General features: G+C 49.3%; 1 protein-coding gene across 1 annotated transcript in view; it reads left to right on the top strand.

The window, feature by feature from the left end:
- PTPRC (protein tyrosine phosphatase receptor type C) overlaps window positions 1–20206 on the top strand; it is a gene marked incomplete at its 5' end in the record, with an annotated part of 28063 nt that extends 7857 nt beyond the window's left edge. The window contains 23 exons of the mRNA XM_081114589.1: window positions 674–811; window positions 2032–2154; window positions 2708–2869; window positions 4137–4348; window positions 5288–5348; window positions 6245–6353; window positions 7060–7094; window positions 7539–7648; window positions 7763–7853; window positions 8201–8277; window positions 8620–8656; window positions 8750–8847; window positions 9708–9833; window positions 10391–10548; window positions 10726–10861; window positions 11236–11385; window positions 12028–12118; window positions 13153–13286; window positions 14467–14601; window positions 15777–15899; window positions 16356–16534; window positions 17760–17895; window positions 18617–20206. Coding sequence (XP_080970715.1) covers window positions 674–811; window positions 2032–2154; window positions 2708–2869; window positions 4137–4348; window positions 5288–5348; window positions 6245–6353; window positions 7060–7094; window positions 7539–7648; window positions 7763–7853; window positions 8201–8277; window positions 8620–8656; window positions 8750–8847; window positions 9708–9833; window positions 10391–10548; window positions 10726–10861; window positions 11236–11385; window positions 12028–12118; window positions 13153–13286; window positions 14467–14601; window positions 15777–15899; window positions 16356–16534; window positions 17760–17895; window positions 18617–18892 — 2897 coding nt within the window. The 3' untranslated portion in view covers window positions 18893–20206. The remainder of the gene's footprint in view (window positions 1–673; window positions 812–2031; window positions 2155–2707; window positions 2870–4136; window positions 4349–5287; window positions 5349–6244; window positions 6354–7059; window positions 7095–7538; window positions 7649–7762; window positions 7854–8200; window positions 8278–8619; window positions 8657–8749; window positions 8848–9707; window positions 9834–10390; window positions 10549–10725; window positions 10862–11235; window positions 11386–12027; window positions 12119–13152; window positions 13287–14466; window positions 14602–15776; window positions 15900–16355; window positions 16535–17759; window positions 17896–18616) is intronic.
- Between the last annotated feature and the right edge of the window lie 223 nt (window positions 20207–20429).

Here is a 20429-nt window from a genome sequence, read left to right as displayed (position 1 = left end):
GAGCCCTGTGAAAGGGTCGTTCGACCGCCAAAGGGGTCGAGACCCACAGGTTGAGAACCGCTGTTCTAGGGACATGGATTTGGGTTCCTGTTGGGGGGCCGGGGGAGGAGCAACGATGGAGATGCCGTTGCTCTGTGATGAGTAATGATGGGGCGCTTTCTTAATCCTGTTTACGGGAATCGATTGAGTTGGCATCTCCCTCCCTTTGCATCAAGCCATCTGCTGGGCCACAGTTGGGGAGACAGACACGCACAGAGGATGGGGGTGCCACTGGTGGCCCTCGCCCTGTCACAGGGATGGGGCCGGCTGTGGGGTGGCACACGCAGCCGGAGGAAAGCCGATGGGTGAGAAAACAATGACCTAAAATACCCGTTAGGTGACGGCTGACTGGGGCGGCCTCCGCTCTGAACTGAGAACCAACCGCGAACGAACTCCATCGGCTCCGTCAGGGACGCGCCCGAAATCCATTCTGCTTCCTCCTCTTTTCCTTAAGGTCGGGCGTGGCAAAGGGAGGCGCCGTCTTAATCGTTTTCAGGATCTTTTATGTATCATTTTGACGACTCGCGTGGGTTTTCAATCTAATGGGTGTTAGTTACAAATGCGAGATCCCCGAAGAAAGTTAAATGCAATGCATTGTCTCCAGATATTCATAGGCAATACTCACTTCTTTCAGGAAAGTTTACTTCGGATAAGGGGATGTTTACAGAAGAAAACTTGGAGCCCCACCGTAATTACACTTGCTCTTCAAAAGTATTCTATGGAAACCATCTCGTTGTTGAAAAAATCCAGACGATTCAAACAGATTTTGGACGTGAGTATATTACATGTCCCTGTAATATTTCTTTTCTTTTTATGTTCCCGTGATTCTTTGCGGGCCGCAGAAACGGACGGGAAAGATTCGGCGAAAGGGTTTCAGAAAACGTCCTTGTCTCTCGTATCAACATTTGAAGTAGAATTTAGAAGTAACTGGCAGGGCGCCCCAACCCTGTCAAGCCTTTTGCTGCCGCCGCCACTGCTGTTGTTGCAAACTCTAGGCGGTTGTGTGCTTGTGGCGGGAACAGAGCGTGAGCTAGTGAGATGCTTGTTCACTCATTGCCCAGTTCATTCCCCTGCCCCCTGAGCAACACCCCCTCCTTTTTTTTCCTTTTTTTTTTTGTTAATCCTCACCCGAGGATATTTCCCCATTGAATTTTAGGGAGAGTGGAAGGGAGAGGGAAAGACAGAGAGAGACATCGATGTGAGAGAGACACATGGGTGGGGTGCCTCCTGCACGCACCCCGACCAGGTCCCGGCCGGGGAGGAGCCTGCAACCCAGGCATGTGCCCTTGACCGGAATCGAACCCGGGACCCTTTGGTCCGCATGCCGACACTCTATCCACTGAGCCACACCGGCTAGGACTCGGCTAATAATTAGGCAGTGAAACTCGCCACAATATGGTCGGTGGTGACCGTGGGCTGTAGCTCACACCTGATCATATATTTGATGAGATCCGTGCTCGATGGATCCACACAGTGACTCTGGGCAGCCTGTCAAAGATGATAGATATCCTGTGTACACCCAGCGACCCTCAGACACGGCTGCCACTAATGTGTTCAAGTGGAATGTCGGGCCATGGGACATGTGATTCTGTTGAGTGAGCTCTAAAGCAGATTTAATATGACCAGCTGTCTTTTTTAAAATGTCATGATTGCCCGGCCGGCGTGGCTCAGTGGTGGAGCATCGACCTATGAACCAGGAGGTCAGGGTTCAATTCCGGTCAAGGGCACATGCCCGGGTTGTGGGCTCGGTCCCCAGTGCGGGGAGTGCAGGAGGCAGCCCATCCATGGATTCTCTCTCATCATGGATGTTTCTATCCCTCTATCCCTCTCCCTTCTCTCTGAAATCAATACAAATATATATTTAAAATAATAAAAGTGTCATTATTAATTCAGGATTAATTAAAACATGGCCATTCAGACTGCATGCTCACAGTATGAAGAGTCTTTCCCACCTGGCTTCAGGTTTATATTTTATTCTCATTTTTTCCACAGCTCCAGACCCACCTTCAAATGTTACCTGTGCATCTGTCAATGCAACACATGGAAGGGCTACCTGGAAATCTCCTTCAAGTGATTTTCATAATTTTACTCTCTGTTACAATCAGTTGGATTCAGGTAATTTGTATAGAATTTAATTCTGTGTCGGGAAAAGGAAATCAGGACTTGGAAAGCGCTAGGAGTGGGTGGAGGGAGTGGACCCCTGGGGCCGTGTTCTAGACCTGCGTCTGCTCACTGTCGAGTAGACCTGGTTATTGGTGACCGGGTGGATTGGCACCTAAAATCCACACAGGAGCTGATATCAGGGGGTCCAAGCGTTAGGAGAAAAGCCTGGCTTAGAAATACCGTCCTTCTGAAACCTCACAGCTCACGGCGTTCATGATAAGCCCAGAAGGAAGGGCCTCTTTGCGGTGAACTTCTTAAACAGTGTACGTGCCAAATTCAACCTCTGAAGCCGTGAGGGGTGAACGCTTGAGTTTGTCCATGACGATGGAATCTGTTCAGTCCAATTGCTGGTCATTGTATGCACTTCTGAACAGCGAGGATGTATTGATTTCTCAGTCCCTCCGTCTGTAGTTGGCTAGAAATCGCTGCGTGTAGACACCAGATGAAATACGTGGTGATCTTGACTTGTAATGACTTAAAACTTTCCATTTTTTCCCCCCTTGAGGTCCCGTAAATTGCTTCAACCTGAATAAAAATAAGGAAGAATATAATTGGGGCGATTTGAACGCTTATACAACTTATCAAGTATCAATATACGCCTATGTCATTGGAAAAGTACAACGTAATGGACCTGCTCGGACATGTACATTTAAAACAGAATCAGCAGGTACGTTCTATGTTTTAATGCTTTCTTTTTTCTATGAAAGGCACGGAGCAAAGTATGCGCGTTTTAATACGCGGTAGAGCTGTCTTCACGCTTCGTTTGGCAAGGACAATGACCGGCCCGTTTCCTTACATCTCGGGTGTATAATCGTTGAAAGCACAATAATTTAAAAATGTTCCCTGGGTTCTGTGTGTTCTTCAGATAGAATCATAAGAATGATAAAACAAAGACAAAAAACACCACGAAGCGTGAGTGAGGGCTTATCACCAGGACAACGTGTAAGATTTCGGGCCGTAAGGTGCCTCGCCAACTTAGATTAAAAACCCATTGTCTGTGGCTTTCTTTGTCACCCAGAGGAGCAAGCGCCATCGGCACATGGTAGTGTCTCCCTCGCAAAGCATTCACCTCTGCTCATCTGGCTGAGCAATTCCTCAAAAGTATTTTGTCCGCGTCTTCTCGTCCATTCGGGGTTTCCTTTCAACGGCCTCTGGCTCTCGCCACCTGTCCGCTGTCTCCATGGTCCCCGGGGCCAGAGCTAGACCCACCCCGAGGGGAACGGTAGCTCCACTGGGCCCTGGCACGCGAGACACCGCGCTCCAGGCGGCATCTGCAGCCCCAGAGGCCCTCCCTGGCGCCGGGCTCGGGACGGAGGTGTGTCCTGGGCTGGGGTGGCCGTGATGTTCTCAGCGTCCCTGAGCCGGTGGTCGCAAGAGTCCGGGGCCTCAAGCTTCATGCATGTGTCCGGGTCCTGCATTTCTGTGGCGTCGCAGGAAACAAAGACCAGTAGCAGCTGCTCCTGAAGGGTCCCGCCTGGTGGGAGCCCCCAGGACAATGGCAGCTCATCCAGGAAGGAGGATGTGGATTGGACGCAGGCCTTCGGTTTCCCAGCATCCTCCCCTCCCCTCCTCTCCTCTCCCCTCCCCTCCCCTCCCTTCTCCTCCCCTCCCCTCTTCTCTCCTGTCCTCTTCTCTCCTGTCCTCTTCTCTCCTGTCCTCTTCTCTCCTGTCCTCTTCTCTCCTCTCCTTTCTTCTTCTTCTCCACTCTGTCCCTACGGGAAGCCATGAACGCCCAAGGCTTCCAGTACCACCCGTGCGCTCCTGTTCCCAGACGTGTTGTTACCGTTGTTTTCACGGAAGGACTATGGTCACTTTCTCACCCCCACCCCCACACGGACACGTAGAACGGCTTCTGTTGTACGCGTGCGTCGAGTGTCAAGTAACGTAGACAGGCATGGACCCCACGAGGAACCCATCTTTCCTCCTTTTGACAGCGCCCAGCGAGGTCCAGAACATCATGGTGAAGGCCTTGTCCGACAACAGCATGGAGGTAACCTGTGTCCCGCCGGAACAATTCAATGGCCCCAACAACGGTGACTACAAATTGAATGTCAAAACAGGGGGCACCCTGGTTACAAGTGACTCTAAGAGAGAGTGCAAATTCTACGTGACGGAGCTTCACTACTCAACACAGTACAGCTTTGAGGTGAGACGGCCATTTCTGCTCCCCCTGGAGCTCTGATCCCCGTCGTCACGATGGCTCTGTAGAACTCCCATAAGCGAGGCCAGTGCTCACAGGGCCTCGGGAAGCCCTGGGGTCTGACCCCATCACACCCCAAAAGTCTTGAAAGTTTGACTCCAAACTTTTCACCCCTGGTGCTAACAACAGCGGTTTCAAGCAAGAATTTTGTCAGAATATTTTTGAGCTTCAATAGGATATCAATATATTCCCTTTATCTGACTGATCTATTCTAGATCATCATTATGTGCTTTTTATTTTTTATTTTATACACACACACACACACACACACACACACATATATTGATTTCAGAAAGGAATGGAGAGGGAGAGATAGAAACATCAATGATAAGAGAGAATCATTAATTGGCTGCCTCCTACTGGAGATCGAGCCTGCAACCCAGGCATGTGCTGTTGACTGGAATTGAACCCGGGACCCTTCAGTCCGCAGGCCGACGCTCTATCCACTGAGCCAAAGCAGCCAGGGAATTGTGTGCTTTTTATGTATAGCTCTTGTTAACACAACATGGACGATATTTCCATCTTAAGTAAAACGCCAAGACATTAGCCTCTTATTAGGGAATCTGACTCTAAATTATGAATGTGTTGATGTGCTTGCTAGGTTTTATTCCTTCAGTTTCTTTACTCTTGTGAATTATAACTTGCATTATGGCTTAAATGGGCTCAGATTTCTTTATATCTTGTTCACTGTTAAATATATTCTTTTTAACAATATTTCATAAGATATTGACATAACCTTATAGTTTCGACTTTAAATTCAAGATAACCAGTATACTCTTAATAAAAATTTAAAAAATTGTTGTATAAGAAATAATGTATATGTTACATTATGATATATAAAATTTACATGAGAAAACTATTTTCTCTTTTATCATGGATATTCAGGTTTACTACCACAATGGGAATTATGGTGGACCACCAAGAAGTGCTTCTAAATCAACATCTTGTAAGTCATTACTTGGCTATTTATTATATTGATATTTTAAAATATATTAAAACTTACCATGCTTAAATAGTTTGCATTCATATCATGTTTATGAAACATTTAAATTACATTTTTCATCAACATCGTATTTTAAGTTGCCCCAAAAGATGAGCGTCATATTAAAACACAATCTCTTAAATGCAAATTAAGAAATTCAATGATGAAAGGGTTGTTGATTTCAGAAAATAATTCATAAACGGATTAACCTGCATAGACTATTCAGTGATGATTATATGTCAGATCCTTGTTCCTGTTAGCAACAAAGTATGTTTGTTTTGTGTGTTTTAAACATATTTTTATTGATTTCAAAGAGGAAGGGAGAGGGAGAGAGAGATAGAAACATCAATGATGAGAGAGAATCATGGATCGGCTGCCTATTCCACGCCCCACACTGGGGACCGAGTCCACAACCTGGGCACGTGCCCTGACCGGGAATTGAACCGTGACCTCCTGGTTCATAGGTCGATGCTCAACCACTGAGCTGTGTGGGCCGGGCCTTTTTGCCTGCTTTTAAATTGAATTGCCTGTCTTATTATTATTGAATTGTCAGACTTCTTTAATATTCTAGATAAAGTCTTTTGTTGGAAATACGTTTTGCAAATATTCCTAAAATGTCTGTATCGCTTCTGAATAATATCAGCAAAATTCACAACACTGGGCATGTCCTGTGCCTGGTCTCATTCTGAATATGTTGTTGTTGTTGTTATTATTATTATCATTATTATTATTATTATTGAAAACCTCAAACGAAGTGAGAACGTGATGAAAGTGTCGCACTCTGAAGGTGACGATTCAAAGCATCCGGCGAACTCTGTGCTCTCAGTAACCGCTCTCCGCGTGTTCTAATTCGCTTCTAGATAATTCCAAAGCCCTGATCGCATTCCTGGTGTTTCTGATCATTGTGACATCCATCGCCCTGATGGTCGTTCTCTATAAAATCTACGACCTGCACAAGAGTAGGTCCAGGTAAGAGTTGATGTCTAAGTGAGGGAAAAAGAAAGAAAGAAAGAAAGAAAGAAAGAAAGAAAGAAAGAAAGAAAGAAAGAAAGAAAGAAAGAAAGACTAAAATAGTCAGAATGGGGAAGGCGCCCACCGGGGAGGCCAGTTGGGGACCAGGGAAGGGACAGGTGACAAGGCCGCGTGACGCCCAGCTCACCGCTGAGCCTGGTCCCATTGGTTTATATCAAATACCAACATTTTCTACGTTCGCTGATGACGGCATGGATCCCATTCCATGACGACCAATGAAAAGTATATTCATCTCTGTGCCAAGTGGGCCAGAGGGACGTAGGCATGGCCAGGACCAAAGAAAGGTGGGCCCTGGGAAGGCATATGCATGCCCCTGGCCAGGGGCAGCTACATTTTATGAAAAACAAGTGTTTTACACTCAAATAAATCCGTCTCTTCTCTGAGGGGAGCAGGCAGCCCTTCATTGGTATGTTTTCCTTCCTCATCTTTCCTTTGCTCCCTTCTCCTCCTTCATCTCCCCCCCCCCCCGCCCTCCCCCTTTCTTCTTCCTTCTCTCCCTGGGCCACTTCCCTGCACCCCTTCCTCTCCCCTTTTTATCTTTTCTGCCTCCATTCCCTCCTTCCTGTGACACATTAAACATGAGTTGAGAGCCAATCAGATGCTACGTTGCAGAATAGAAATGTACGTTTTCCTCTTTCCCCAGCAATTTGGATGAAGAACAGGAACTGGTTGTAAGGGGTAAGTTTGCCTTTTTTAACGGATGAATTATGCTCCCCACACATTTGAATCCATTCAGAGAGGACTGGAGAGGGAGAGAGAGAGAAGCATCAATGAGGAGAGAGAATCATGGACCGGCTGCCTTCTGCACACCCCACTCTGGGGATGGAGCCCATAACCCAGGCATGTGCCCTTGACCGGGGATCGAACCCTGACCTCCTGGTTCCTAGGTGGATGCTCAACCACTGAGCCACGCCGGCCGGGCTAAATCCATTCATTTTCAATCAGAAAACAACATTTTTTTAATCTAACCCGGGCCTCCTCGGTAGAGATGATGACAACGCTTGCATTTACTGACTTAACCAGCAAGGGTTAAAGTCCTAAGATGTAGACGTAAGGATGCGTGTGACCCTCTGAGAGGGAGCCACGCCCCTGGCTGGTCCTGACTCTTCCATCTGCTTCAAGATGACGAGAAACAGCTGATGAACGTGGAGCCGATCCACGCGGACGTTCTGCTGGAAACGTACAAGAGGAAGATCGCGGACGAAGGGAGGCTCTTCCTGGCCGAATTTCAGGTGAGAAAAGGACGCGTGGCCCAGGCCGCCCCGCTGCCACAGCGGCGGTTGCTGGTGAGGGGGAGGCCGCTCTGGTGGAATCTGCCCTGACCGCGGGATCCTGGCCTCTTTCAGAGCATCCCCCGGGTCTTCAGCAAGTTCCCCATCAAGGAGGCTCGGAAGTCCTTCAACCAGAACAAGAACCGCTACGTGGACATCCTGCCCTGTACGTGGGGGCCGAGAGCGGGGTTTCTAGACGGGTGGGCTCCCGGGTTCTTCAGTATTTTTTAAAAATATATTTTTATTGATTTCAGAGAGGAAGGCAGAGGGAGAGAGAGAGAGAGAGAGAGAGAGAGAGAGAGAAGCATCAATGATGAGAGAGAATCATGGATCGGCTGCCCCCTGCACGCTTCTTACTGGGGATGGAGCAGGAACCCTGGGCATGTGCCCTGACGGGAATCGAACCGGGGACCCTTCAGTCCACAGGCCGGTGCTCTACGCGCTGAGCCAAAATGGTCCTTCAGCGTTGACTTGGTTCTTCATCACTGACTCCTGTTTCTGTTCCCCGGGCAGATGACTACAACCGTGTGGAGCTGTCGGAGATCAACGGAGATGCAGGGTCCAACTACATCAACGCCAGCTACATCGATGTGAGTACAACGCCCACGGCCAGGGTTAGGGGACGTCTGTCTTCCCCATTCTGTCCTTGGCCCTTTGCCTTCCGTTCCTTCTTGGCCACGGCAACATTTTTGGGTGCAGAGCACAGACACATGCCAGTCATGTCTGTTGTTTGTAAATGCCACCTGACCTGGTTAGCCCAGTCCAATGCCTGGATGAGTTATTAAAATCCTCGCTGATTGGAAATGCCCAGTGAAATTTGCAACCGAGAAACAGTGGCAAAATACCGTCCTTCCCCCGCCCCCCGATTTTGCACATGAAGGAATGACCAGGCGTTCGGTTGACGATGTGCCTTTGTTTGTGTCTGTTCACAGGGTTACAAGGAGCCCAGGAAGTACATCGCTGCACAAGGTATCCCACCACAGTCCCGGATTCTCTGTGAGGCACCGTTTTGGGGGCGCGTCAAAGAAGGGGTGTCTTAGGCTGCATGTGTCCCCCTCCTAGGTCCCAGGGAGGAGACCGTGGATGATTTCTGGAGGATGATCTGGGAACAGAAGGCCACGGTCATTGTCATGGTCACTCGATGCGAAGAAGGGAACAGGGTGAGGATCCAATGACTCTGGGGGGGGGGGGGAGGGGCAGGGCAGCTGGGAAGAGAGAGCGACAGGTCCCATTTCCAAAGGCCACGGCCACCTGCTTGGTGATGAGAGATGGTTCCCTATTTTAATCAGAGGAACACTGGATCGAAACGTTTCATCTACGTATAAAAAAAAATCAGATTTGTACGTGTGTACCTAGATGTCCACAGGCACCTATATGTAAATAGGAATGCAGTGTCATTGCTTAACTGCTGGACTTAAATGTGATTCCTATTTCCTGTTGTAAGTATTGTTATAAGTTCTATGAGCCCATTTCACAAGTCCCTGTGAATACTTGAAACATAACTGAGCTTAGGCCCTAGCCGGTGTGGATAGATTGTCGGCCTGTGGACTGAAGGGTCCCTAGTTCCATTCCAGTCAAGGGCACAAGCCCGGGTTTTGGGCTCGATCCCCAGTGGGGGGTGCAGGAGGCAGCCAATCAGTGATTCTCTCTCATCGTTGATGTTTCTATCTCTCTTTCCCTCTCCATTCCTCTCTGAAATCAATTTTTAAAAGATATCTATATCTATATCTATATCTATATCTATATCTATATCTATATCTATATCTATCTATCTATCTAACTATATATATATATATATATGCCTAAGCAACCAACCAACCAAACGACCGGTTGCTATGATGCACACTGACCACCAAGGGGCAGACGCTCAATGCAGGAGCCAACCTCCCATGGCCAGCCGGCCCCCATCATGCATGAATTTGTGCACTGGGCCTCTAGTGTATATATAAGAATGTTTCAAAAATCAGGAATGCTTGCGGTTTTGAAAACCAGAATTGTTTGTGATTATTTTAACCTGCAGAACAAGTGTGCAGAGTACTGGCCATCAATGGAGGAGAGCGCCCGGGAGTATGGAGATGTCCTTGTGAAGGTCACGGAGTACAAAACCTGCCCAGATTACATCATCCAGAAGTTCACCATCACTAATGTGAGTTCCTTTCACTACGTCACTTTTGTCTTCGTACTATTCGTCCAAAAATACAATCCTGGAAGATTGAGAATTGACTTATCCCTAAAGCCCACTTGCAAAGCTAGGGAAAAAAAAACTGTCCTTTTAGTTGATGTTGGGAAGTTTGATTCTTTGAAGATCAATAGGTTTTTAAAAACTGACTTTAGCCCGGCCAGCGTGGCTCAGGGGTTGAGCGTCGACCTAGAAACCAGGAGGTCACGGTTCGATTCCCAGTCAGGGCACATACCTGGGTTGCAGGCTTGATCCCCAGTGTGGGGCGTGCAGGAGGCAGCCGATCCATGATTCTCTCTCATCATGGATGCTTCTGTCTCTCTCCCTCTCCCTTCTTCTCTGAAATCAATAAAATATATTTTTTAAAAAGAAAATAAAAGAAAGACAATGCAACCATGGCCGAAAGAAGCGTGCATAGGGGGAGAGGGGGAGTTAGTGTATGGATCCCCCCCCTCCCCTTCCATTTATTTATTTTGCTTTGGAAAAATAAAATCAGCTCAAAGAACATCTTCTCTCCCGACTAGAAAAAAGAGAAGATAGCCGGGCGGGAGGTGACACACATCCAGTTCACCAGCTGGCCGGACCACGGGGTGCCCGAGGACCCCCACCTGCTCCTCAAGCTGCGCAGGAGGGTCAACGCCTTCAGCAACTTCTTCAGCGGCCCCATCCTGGTGCACTGCAGGTGAGGGGCCTCCTGGGGACCCCCCAGGGCTGGGCGGGCATCTACCCTCGGGCCACGGCCACGCCGGGGACCACCTGGGTGCATCCACTCACACTCCTCCCTCTGCTTCACCCCTGTCGCCTTGGCACCCCTTGCCCTGCCGGGACCACGCCTCCCCTGCTGTGTCTCTGTCGCCAGCGCTGGCGTGGGGCGCACGGGCACCTACATCGGCATCGACGCCATGCTGGAGGGCCTGGAGGCGGAGAACAGGGTGGACGTGTACGGTTACGTGGTCAAGCTGCGGAGGCAGAGGTGCCTCATGGTCCAGGTGGAGGTACGGCCTCCCCTTCCCTCTCTGTTCTCTCCTTTGCTTCCTGACCTCCATCTTTGGTGGTGGGATCGGTGATCGTCAAAGAGATCCAAATACTGGGCCCGGCCGGCCTGGCTCAGGGGTTGAGCATCAGCCTAGGAGCCAGGCGGTCGAGGTTCGATTCCCGGTCAGGGCACATGTCTGAGATGAAACGTGCTCGTATCCCAAAGAACCATGAGAACAACTTCTAGAATATTTAAATGTTGGAGATAACGTTTTCTTTTCCGTGCACCACCCTGCCCCCCTGTGAGCCAAATTAGAGGAAGGTGTAACTATTTCAATGGGATGGATAAGACCGTAGATTCACTCGTGACCTGTGTTTGTCCGTGAAACTGTAGGCACAGTACATCCTGATCCACCAGGCCTTGGTCGAGTACAACCAGTTTGGAGAGACAGAAGTGAGCCTGTCCGAGTTCCACCCCTACCTGTCGAACATGAAGAAGAGGGACCCGCCCAGCGAGCCTTCCCCACTGGAGGCTGAGTTCCAGGTACGGACAGTGATAGCGGTGATGGTGATGATGGTGATGATGGTGATGGTGATGATGGTGATGATGGTGATGATGATGATGACAGTGATAATGGTGATGATGGTAATGATGGTGATGATGATGATAATGATGATGATGATGTGTACAGATGACCTCCATGGGGTGCTGCTTCCCGTGCTGTGGGAACCACCCAGCCCCTGGGTAGACTCGCTCAAACGTAGAAATCTGATTCTACAGCCAGCGCTGTCTACCATTCCTCACTCAGCTGGTCTACAGCGAAGGCTAAAAGTAACAATAGAGCCCTAGCTTGTGTGGCTCAGTGGATAGAGCATCAGCCTGCGGACTGAAGGGTCCCGGGTTCGATTCCAGTCAAGGGCACAGGTCCAGGTTATGGGCTTGATCCCAAGTAAGGGGCGTGCAGGAGGCAGCCGATCCATGATTCTCTCTCATCATGGATGTTTCTCTCCCTTCCTCTCTAGAATCAATAAAAAAATATATATTTTTAAAAAGTAACAGTGAGAAGCACAACTTTGGCTGCCAAGGCCACGAGCATCTCGCCTTGAAACAGGCGTCTGGCTCTGGTTCGTGGCGCCCCCGGGACCGAGGCCGCAGTGCCCACTGCTTCTGTTTGGTTCCCCACAGAGACTCCCGTCGTACAGGAGCTGGAGGACACAGCACGCTGGGAACCGGGAGGAGAACAAAAGCAAAAACAGGGCGTCCTCCGTCATCCCGTGTAGGTGGCTCATGTCGTCGTCTTCTTTGTGTCAGAGACTCGTAAGCTCTTTGGGATTTGATTGGTGGACGACACACACGCACGCACACAAACGCGCGCACATGCACACTTGAATTCCGCTCTGCAAGCGTAGTGCTAGAACCACATCTGGGAGGGCTATAATTTTATTCAGTTAAATATACTAAAATAATAAACCAAGGAACGTATATACTTATATGCAAAGCCCATGGACACAGACAATGGTGTGGTGAAGGCCTGGGGGGAGGGGTGGCTAGGGACTGAGCAGGGCGGGGGGTAGGGGGGGAAATGGGGGACATCTGTAATACTGCCCACAGTAAAAACATTTTAAAGTATTAACCTGGAGAAAATATAACCCCAGCTAATAAATTAGAAGACCAAATACGTCGGATCAGTGCAGGGTTGGCCTAGTTCATTTCTGGAAAATTCTTTATGTATGCCGTGGAAAATATGAAATGAATGGGGATGTCGGTCATCAGATCATTTGACCGGGTTATTAAATGGTTTTAAATTGAGAAACTGAGGAATTAGAACTAAATTTTTTTATTAAATAGTAATTTATTGGAGATACTGATTCCATTGACATGTTAATTATTTGTTAATAGAATACAATAGAAAAAAATAGGTTTTTCCCTAAGCCATGTATTTTATTATCGTATTTTTGTATTTTTTAATTTATATCAAGCAGAATGCTAGTGTTCCATGGTAAACTCAGGTGTAGGTGTTAAGACTGAGTGATCCCGTGGGAAGTTATGACCTCTGTGTGTGGTTTAACCTTGAACTATGTCCCAGGTATGTTGCCTGGAACCTGTTTGGGGCCTTCGCTTTCTAAGATTTCTGTTTTGTGATTTGCTGATCGATAAGAACCAAGTTTTCTGTCAGATCTCAATCCATGTCGATCAACACATTTACATCAGGCGGCCTGTCGCTTCTCAATTGCTTTCCGATTCCACGTGGCCACCGAGCAGAGAGGCGACAGTTTAAAGGGAGGCTTCCCCCTAATTTCTCGCGCGCAGATGACTTCAACAGAGTGCAGCTCAGGCACGAGCTGGACGTGAGCAAGGAGAGCGAGCACGAGTCGGACGAGTCCTCGGACGATGACAGCGACACCGAGGACGCGGGCAGATACATCAACGCCTCCTTCGTAATGGTAGGTGCCCCCGTCTCCAGAGCCCAGAATCTGGCCCTTTAAACATTCCATCGATGTTATTATGGCCAGTCTCAAGTGATTTTATTTTATTTATTTATGTTTTAAATAGATTTTTAATCATTTCAGAGAGGAAAGGAAAGGGAGAGAAAGATAGAACCATCAATGATAGAGAGAATATTGGTCGGCTGCCTCCTGCACGGCCCCACACTGGGGATGGAGCCCGCAACCCAGGCCTGTGCCCTGACCTGGAATCGAACCGTGACCTCCTGGTTCATAGGTCGACGCTCAAGCACTGAGCCACGCTGGCAGGGCCTTAAGGGATTTTATAAAAGAATGATGAGCTTAGCCACAACAACGATGTTGATTGGCACGAAACTTTCCCTTTTTAATACTATATTTTTAACTTATTGAAAGGCCTAAAGATATTGAAACCTTGCAAGTTGTCTTACTACGTAAGACAATGCTGTTACTTGCTGTTTATGACACACACAACTCTAATCGTATTCATTTGCAAAATAAAATGTGAGCAAGTGCCAGGGTTTGAAAATGGTTGTATTTACTCGGATTCCCACGTTGTAAGCCAATCCAAATCCGCATATTTGCACAGTTAAAAAGTTTTCATCAGATCCTCCGAATTATTCGTTGCGTCCGTGTCACATACCTTTTCAATAAACTGAACATTCAAACAAAAAACCTTTAGTTATTCAGTAAAAGCTTTTGGAATATCTACTAAGTCGGACTTAACTTCTTTCCCAAATTTTCCTAAAGCCCATTGGTAGATTATTAACTTAATGGCGAGCCGCCTTAAGACTGTGTAGACACCAATACAGTAGAGACATAACGAAGATCCTGTGAAACGCTTAAGCGATTTCCTTTTACAATCGCATTCACCTTTTTAGAAAAAAAACACAAGGCATTTTGGGAAGGATAGCTGGTTAGTTTTGTGAGGGGTGTTCCGAACCTGACTGTACATGCTCAGCTCAGTATCATCGTCTTTGGCTAATAGGTCTTTTGCGTATAGATACCACGTTATTTCATGGGCCTGAGAGTCTCACTATTTTTACGTAGCAGCATTGATATACATAGCAAGCGGCTGTGTTTCCAAATGGTTGTTTTCAGAACCCACGGCTCTTGTCAGTTAGTAACGGAGCCCCCACTTTTTTTTTTTTTTTTTTTTTAGAGTTACTGGAAACCTGAAGTGATGATTGCGGCTCAAGGGCCCCTGAAGGACACCATCGGGGACTTCTGGCAGATGGTCTTCCAGAGGAAAGTCAAGGTCATCGTCATGCTGACAGAACTGAAGAACGGAGACCAGGTTTGCACGCTTATCTTTCACTAGAGGCCCGGTGCACGAATTCATGCACGGGTGGGGACCAATCAGGCGGGCTGGCCAGGGGTGGGGGGGGCTGGGGGGCGGGCATATGAGGTTGGCTGGCAGCCCCACCCCCGATAGGGGGGTGGAGGGCCAATCGGGGACAGAGCTGGCCAGAGGGCGGGGCCTCAGGCAGTTGGCCAGCCAGCCTTGCACCCTGGTCGAATTCCTGGTCGAGGGGACAATTTGCATATTACCCTTTTATTATATAGGATATTATTTTATTTTTTTAAATACGTTTTTATTTATTTTAAAGAGAGAGAAGGAGGGAGAAAGAGAGAGAAACATCAATGATCAGAATCATTGATCAGCTGCCTCCTGCACACCCCACACTGGGGATGGAGCCCGCAACCCGGGCCTGTGTCCTGACCGGGAATCGAACCATGACCTCCAAGTTCATAGGTCGACGCTCACCACTGAGCCACGCCGGTCAGGCTGTGGGATTTTTTAAAAGAGATATATGTTTACATTTGCAGCAACCTCTTCCTTCGTCTAAATTGTTTCAGCTGGTCAGGGGCCCGGGCGTGCAGGCAGAGCTGCCCATTGTGTCCGCCGTTGGGGGAAGGTAGTTGGTGGAGAACCATCTGTAGAGAGGACCCACCTCTTCAGTCCGACCCTGTAGATAGATGTCCAGTCAGCGTCTGTTGCGCTGCCGAGGGAGCTGCTCATCAGACGCAGAGACGAAGCTCCAAAGACATGGAGTGTCTCCTCCGGGGGCCGCGGGAGGGGCAGGGAGACCTGCCTTATGGCAAGGTCATGACCCACAGCAGCTCAGGCCACACATTGGGAAGAGCTGATGACAAGGGCGTGGATGGGAGGAAGGAAGGCCAACGTCCGACAGCGGAGACGGCAGGGCTCTGCCGTGGTGTCCTGGTTCCCCCGGGTTTTCCCAGGTGCCAGTGGCCCACCCAGGGAAACACCACGCCTGGGTTGAATGGGTGCCCACCGTCCTTAACACAGGTGTTAGAGTTTTACGAGTTTTCGGCCTTCAGGGTCAGAACGCAATTAGTCCTTTCCATTGAATGGAACAGGGGGGAGGGAACGAGAGGAGAGAGATGGAGAAAGACAGAGGACGCTGGAGTAGATGTTGTTGCGGAACCGTGTTCTTTCTCACCCAGGAGGCCTGCGCTCAGTACTGGGGAGAAGGAAAGCAAACATTCGGAGACGTAGAAGTTCTCGCGAAAGACACCACCGCGTCTTCAGCCTACACCCTCCGTGTGTTCGAGCTGAGACATTCCAAGGTAGATGAACTCTTCGTGGGGTGCATACCTTTTTTTAAGAATGATTTATTCATTTGAGAGAGATGAAAGGAGAGGGAGAGAGAGAGAGAAGCATCAGCGATGAGAGAGAATCGTGGATCGGCGGCCTCCTGCACGCCCCACACTGGGGTTGGAGCCCACACCCCGGGCCTGTGCCCTGACCGGGAATCCAACCGTGACCTCCTGGTTCATGGGTTGATGCTCAGCCTCTGAGCCACGCCGATGGGGGTGTAAATCTTTGATGTAAACAACCTGGTGTCCAAATGGACACCAATGACTCCATGAGGGCAGAGCGCCCGTCAAGGTTCCGAGTTCAGAATGAAAGGTTGACATGGTGTCCAGAGAAGACATGGTGTGGAGGGCGTGACTGTGCAATTACTCCAGGGGCTGCCCCCCACCCCGCCCTCGAGCTCACGTGACCCCCGCTTCCGGTTTTAGAGGAAAGAGCCCCGCACCGTGTACCAGTATCAGTACAGCAGCTGGGGCGCGGACGAGCTCCCCTCAGCGCCCAAGGAATTAGTCTCCATGATCCGGGACCTCAAGCAACAGCTGCCCAGGAGGAAGTCTGCGGATGGGAGCAAGCACCACAAGAACGTGCCGGTCCTGGTGCACTGCAGGTGGGTGGTCCTGGTTCATGCAGATGGGTGGTCCTGGTGCACTGCTGGTGGTTGGTCCTGGTTCATGCAGGTGGGTGGTCCTGGTTCATGCAGTTGGGTGGTCCTGGTTCATGCAGGTGGGTGGTCCTGGTTCACTGCAGGTGGGTGGTCCTGGTTCACTGCTGGTGGGTGGTCCTGGTTCATGCAGGTGGGTGGTCCAGGTTCATGCAGGTGGGTGGTCCTGGTTCATGCAGGTGGGTGGTCCTGGTTCATGCAGGTGGGTGGTCCTGGTTCACTGCTGGTGGGTGGTCCTGGTTCATGCAGGTGGGTGGTCCTGGTTCATGCAGGTGGGTGGTCCTGGTTCACTGCTGGTGGGTGGTCCTGGTTCACTGCAGGTGGGTGGTCCTGGTTCATGCAGGTGGGTGGTCCTGGTGCACTGCAGGTGGGTGGTCCTGGTTCATGCAGGTGGGTGGTCCTGGTTCACTGCAGGTGGGTGGTCCTGGTGCACTGCTGGTGGGTGGTCCTGGTTCATGCAGGTGGGTGGTCCTGATTCATGCAGATGGGTGGTCCTGGTGCACTGCAGGTGGTTGGTCCTGGTGCACTGCTGGTGGGTGGTCCTGGTTCATGCAGGTGGGTGGTCCTGGCTCATGCAGGTGGGTGGTCCTGGCTCATGCAGGTGGGTGGTCCTGGCTCATGCAGGTGGGTGGTCCTGGTTCATGCAGGTGGGTGGCCCTGGTTCATGCAGGTGGGTGGCCCTGGTTCATGCAGGTGGGTGGTCCAGGTTCATGCAGGTGGGTGGTCCTGGTTCATGCAGGTGGGTGGTCCTGGCTCATGCAGGTGGGTGGTCCTGGCTCATGCAGGTGGGTGGTCCTGGTTCATGCAGGTGGGTGGTCCTGGTTCATGCAGGTGGGTGGTCCTGGCTCATGCAGGTGGGCCCATCTGTGACAGATGCCTCATCTCCACCTTAAAGAGCGCTATCGATCAAAGGAGGCCTACGGTCAAATGTTTGCATAAAAACGTTACAATAAGGGAGACGTGGAAATCCACTGAAATGCATTAAGAATTCCTCAGAAAGCCTCACCATGACGATTAGAATCGCATATTCTAGAACTGAGCCGTTCTCAGCATTTTTTCGGGTTTGCAGAGGTGAAATTTATGGGGGACGCTCTTTTTAATGTTTATTCTGTTATCAGTTTTTCCCATAAAAGGTAGAGTTATTTTTTTAAATTCTCTCTCCTTCCTGTAGAGATGGGTCGCAGCAAACAGGACTGTTCTGTGCTCTGTTTAACCTCCTGGAAAGCGCCGAGACGGAAGACGTGATCGACGTTTTCCAAGTAGTGAAATCTCTGCGCAAGGCCAGGCCAGGAATGGTCCCTACATTTGTAAGTACCTCGCTCACCTTGGCTTTTGACGTGTTTTGCACTTTTTATGTTCACTGTGTCTTCCCCTAGCCTCTTCTCCTCCCCTTTTTCTTCTTATTCACTTTGCTATTCCTCTATTTCATCTTCCATTTTTACATGATATTTCACAGTGAATTATTGGCAATATAATAAGACTAGAGGCCCGGTGCGCAAAATTCGTGCACGGGTATGGGCCCTAGGCCTGGCCGGAGATCAGGGCCAATCTCAGGTTCCCCGCATCCGGCCTCCCTGCCTCCGCCTTCCCTCACTGCCCGTGCTCCGCCACCGCTGCTGGCTGCCCACCATGTTCTGCGCCATCCCCCTGGGGGTCAGCGCACATCATAGCAAGCAATCAAACCCCAGTCTCCCGGTTAAACTCCGGAGGGGATAATTTGCATATTAGCCTTTTATTATATAAGATACCTGAGTAGAATTTGCCAGCAATTTGTGGTGGCTCTGCAGAAAGAATATCTATTGGAAGGGAGAGGGAGAGAGAGAGAAACATCAATGATGAGAGAGAATCATCCATTGGCTGCCTCCTGCACGCCCCCCACTGGGGATCGAGCCCACAACCTGGGCCTGTGCCCTGACCGGGAACCGAACCTGGGACCTCCTGGTTCCTAGGTCGACGCTCAACCCCTGAGCCACGCCGGCCGGGCTAGGAGCATTCTTTACCGAATTTCTTTCCTTTTCCCTTGACCAGGAGCAGTACCAGTTCCTCTATGACGTCATCGCCAGCACCTACCCGGCCCAGAACGGACAAGTAAAGAAGAACCCCAACCGAGAAGACAAAATCCAATTCAGTAACGAAGTGGACAGACCCAAACCGGAGGCTAATTGCGTGAGTCCGGTCGGCGCCCCCGACAAGGTCCAGGCAGAAGGCAGAGAGCAGGACGACCCCAAGCCCAGCAGCAGCCCCGCGGGGACAGACCACGCGGCCAACGGCCCCGAGAGCCCAGCGCTGACCCAGAGCGCGTAGGAGGGGCGCGGACCCGGCGGCGCCAAACCTCACTTCCGAGGCGATTTCTATTTTTCTACAAGTATGAGGACAAAGCAGGTGTCCAGTGGATTCGTGGGGGGTGGGGGGGCCTTGGACCAGTGTTGGTGGGGAGCTTCTGTTGTGCTACCGCAGGCAATATTTAAGGCAGTTTTGTACAGTCTCCTGCTTATTTTAAAGTTCTGTCTTTCAGCAAAAATAACTTCATGGTTCTTGGCGTGTGTGCTTGTGGGTATGTGGGGTGTTTCTTGAGACAGAGAGAGAGGTAAGGGGATTTCAAGGGCATCTACGGGCTGGTGGGAAACCTGGATGTATGTCTGTGTTTTTTTTTTTAAAGAAACAAACAATATTTTTACCCAAAGTATTAGCTTAGAGCATCTATTTTCTTACATCCTAGAATGTGTGCGGGCTGCAAGAAGAACATGTGTGTTCCTACAATGACCTGAAGGTGTCCTTGCTGTTCTATCCACATAGATCTTAACAGTTTGCTGTGTCTCCTCCAGGAATAGGCATAAAAGTAAAAAAGTGTGCATATCTCCCACAGAAAAGTTAACGCGATTGACGTCCGGAAACCTTACATCCCATATGTTAGCAGTTTAGCAGTCAGCGCGGTCTCTTTGGCCGGCTCATCTCACCCAATTTAAGAATTTCCAGCAACACCTTCCTTCCTATCTTCACAGGGTTGTTTACATTTTGGCAAGAGGGCGTGGTCTCTGTATAAGGTGGGACTTCCATCGCTCGTTTCTTTCGAACCCCCGATGATACGTGTGTTGGAATGGAGCTTAAAAAAAATATAAAAAACATCTTTAAACAGATGCAGGGTATCTTCAACCCATAGGATAGAAATGGAAATCGTGCGAATGTACTCGTGCTAACTCTTCACAGGTGAAACCTCCCATGGCCGTATCTGTGGACTGAAACTTTGATAAGAGTAATAATACTGTGGCCCAGGCGCAGTTCCCATGTTAAAGGGTGTCTGGATTTCTCAAAGGCTGGCGCTGTGGTCAGGTCGTGGTATCAGTCATAATAAAATGGAAACCCGGTCTTTTCCTGTCCTTCACATAGTGCTCCACGTTCATGAATGAATTATATAAACATATCCATAAAACATAGGTGATGCCGTTAACATGTATAGCTCAATGTACCTGGTGTAAAGGTTTGAAAGGTGTGTGGTGGTGTTTCTTTTTAAGATCTATAGTTTAATCATTACGTAGGTTCTAGGAAAAAATGTCAGCTGTAATGGTATGTTTCAAAAAAAAAATAATAAAGAAAACTCCTTTGGCTAAATTCCGCCCTGCGTTCGGGTTGGTTTGGTTTTCTGTATCTTCTCTCTCCTAACTGAGTTCATTATTTTTATTTAAAAAAACATTTCTAGGAACGTGTAGTTGACATACAATATTCTAGCGGCCTGTCTCTTCCCTTTGCCGTACGTTCTTCTCAAGATCCCCTTTCTAATTTTTTTTTATCAGACCCACAAAGTTCGCAATGGATCCTGACGTGATTGTCTAGGTCCGTGGTC

This window comes from Myotis nattereri (genome assembly GCF_964212035.1).
Source record: "Myotis nattereri genome assembly, chromosome: 20".
NCBI classification, from domain to species: domain Eukaryota; kingdom Metazoa; phylum Chordata; class Mammalia; order Chiroptera; family Vespertilionidae; genus Myotis; species Myotis nattereri.
Note: the sequence above shows the minus strand (reverse complement) of the source record. Positions and strands in the feature narration are given on the sequence as shown.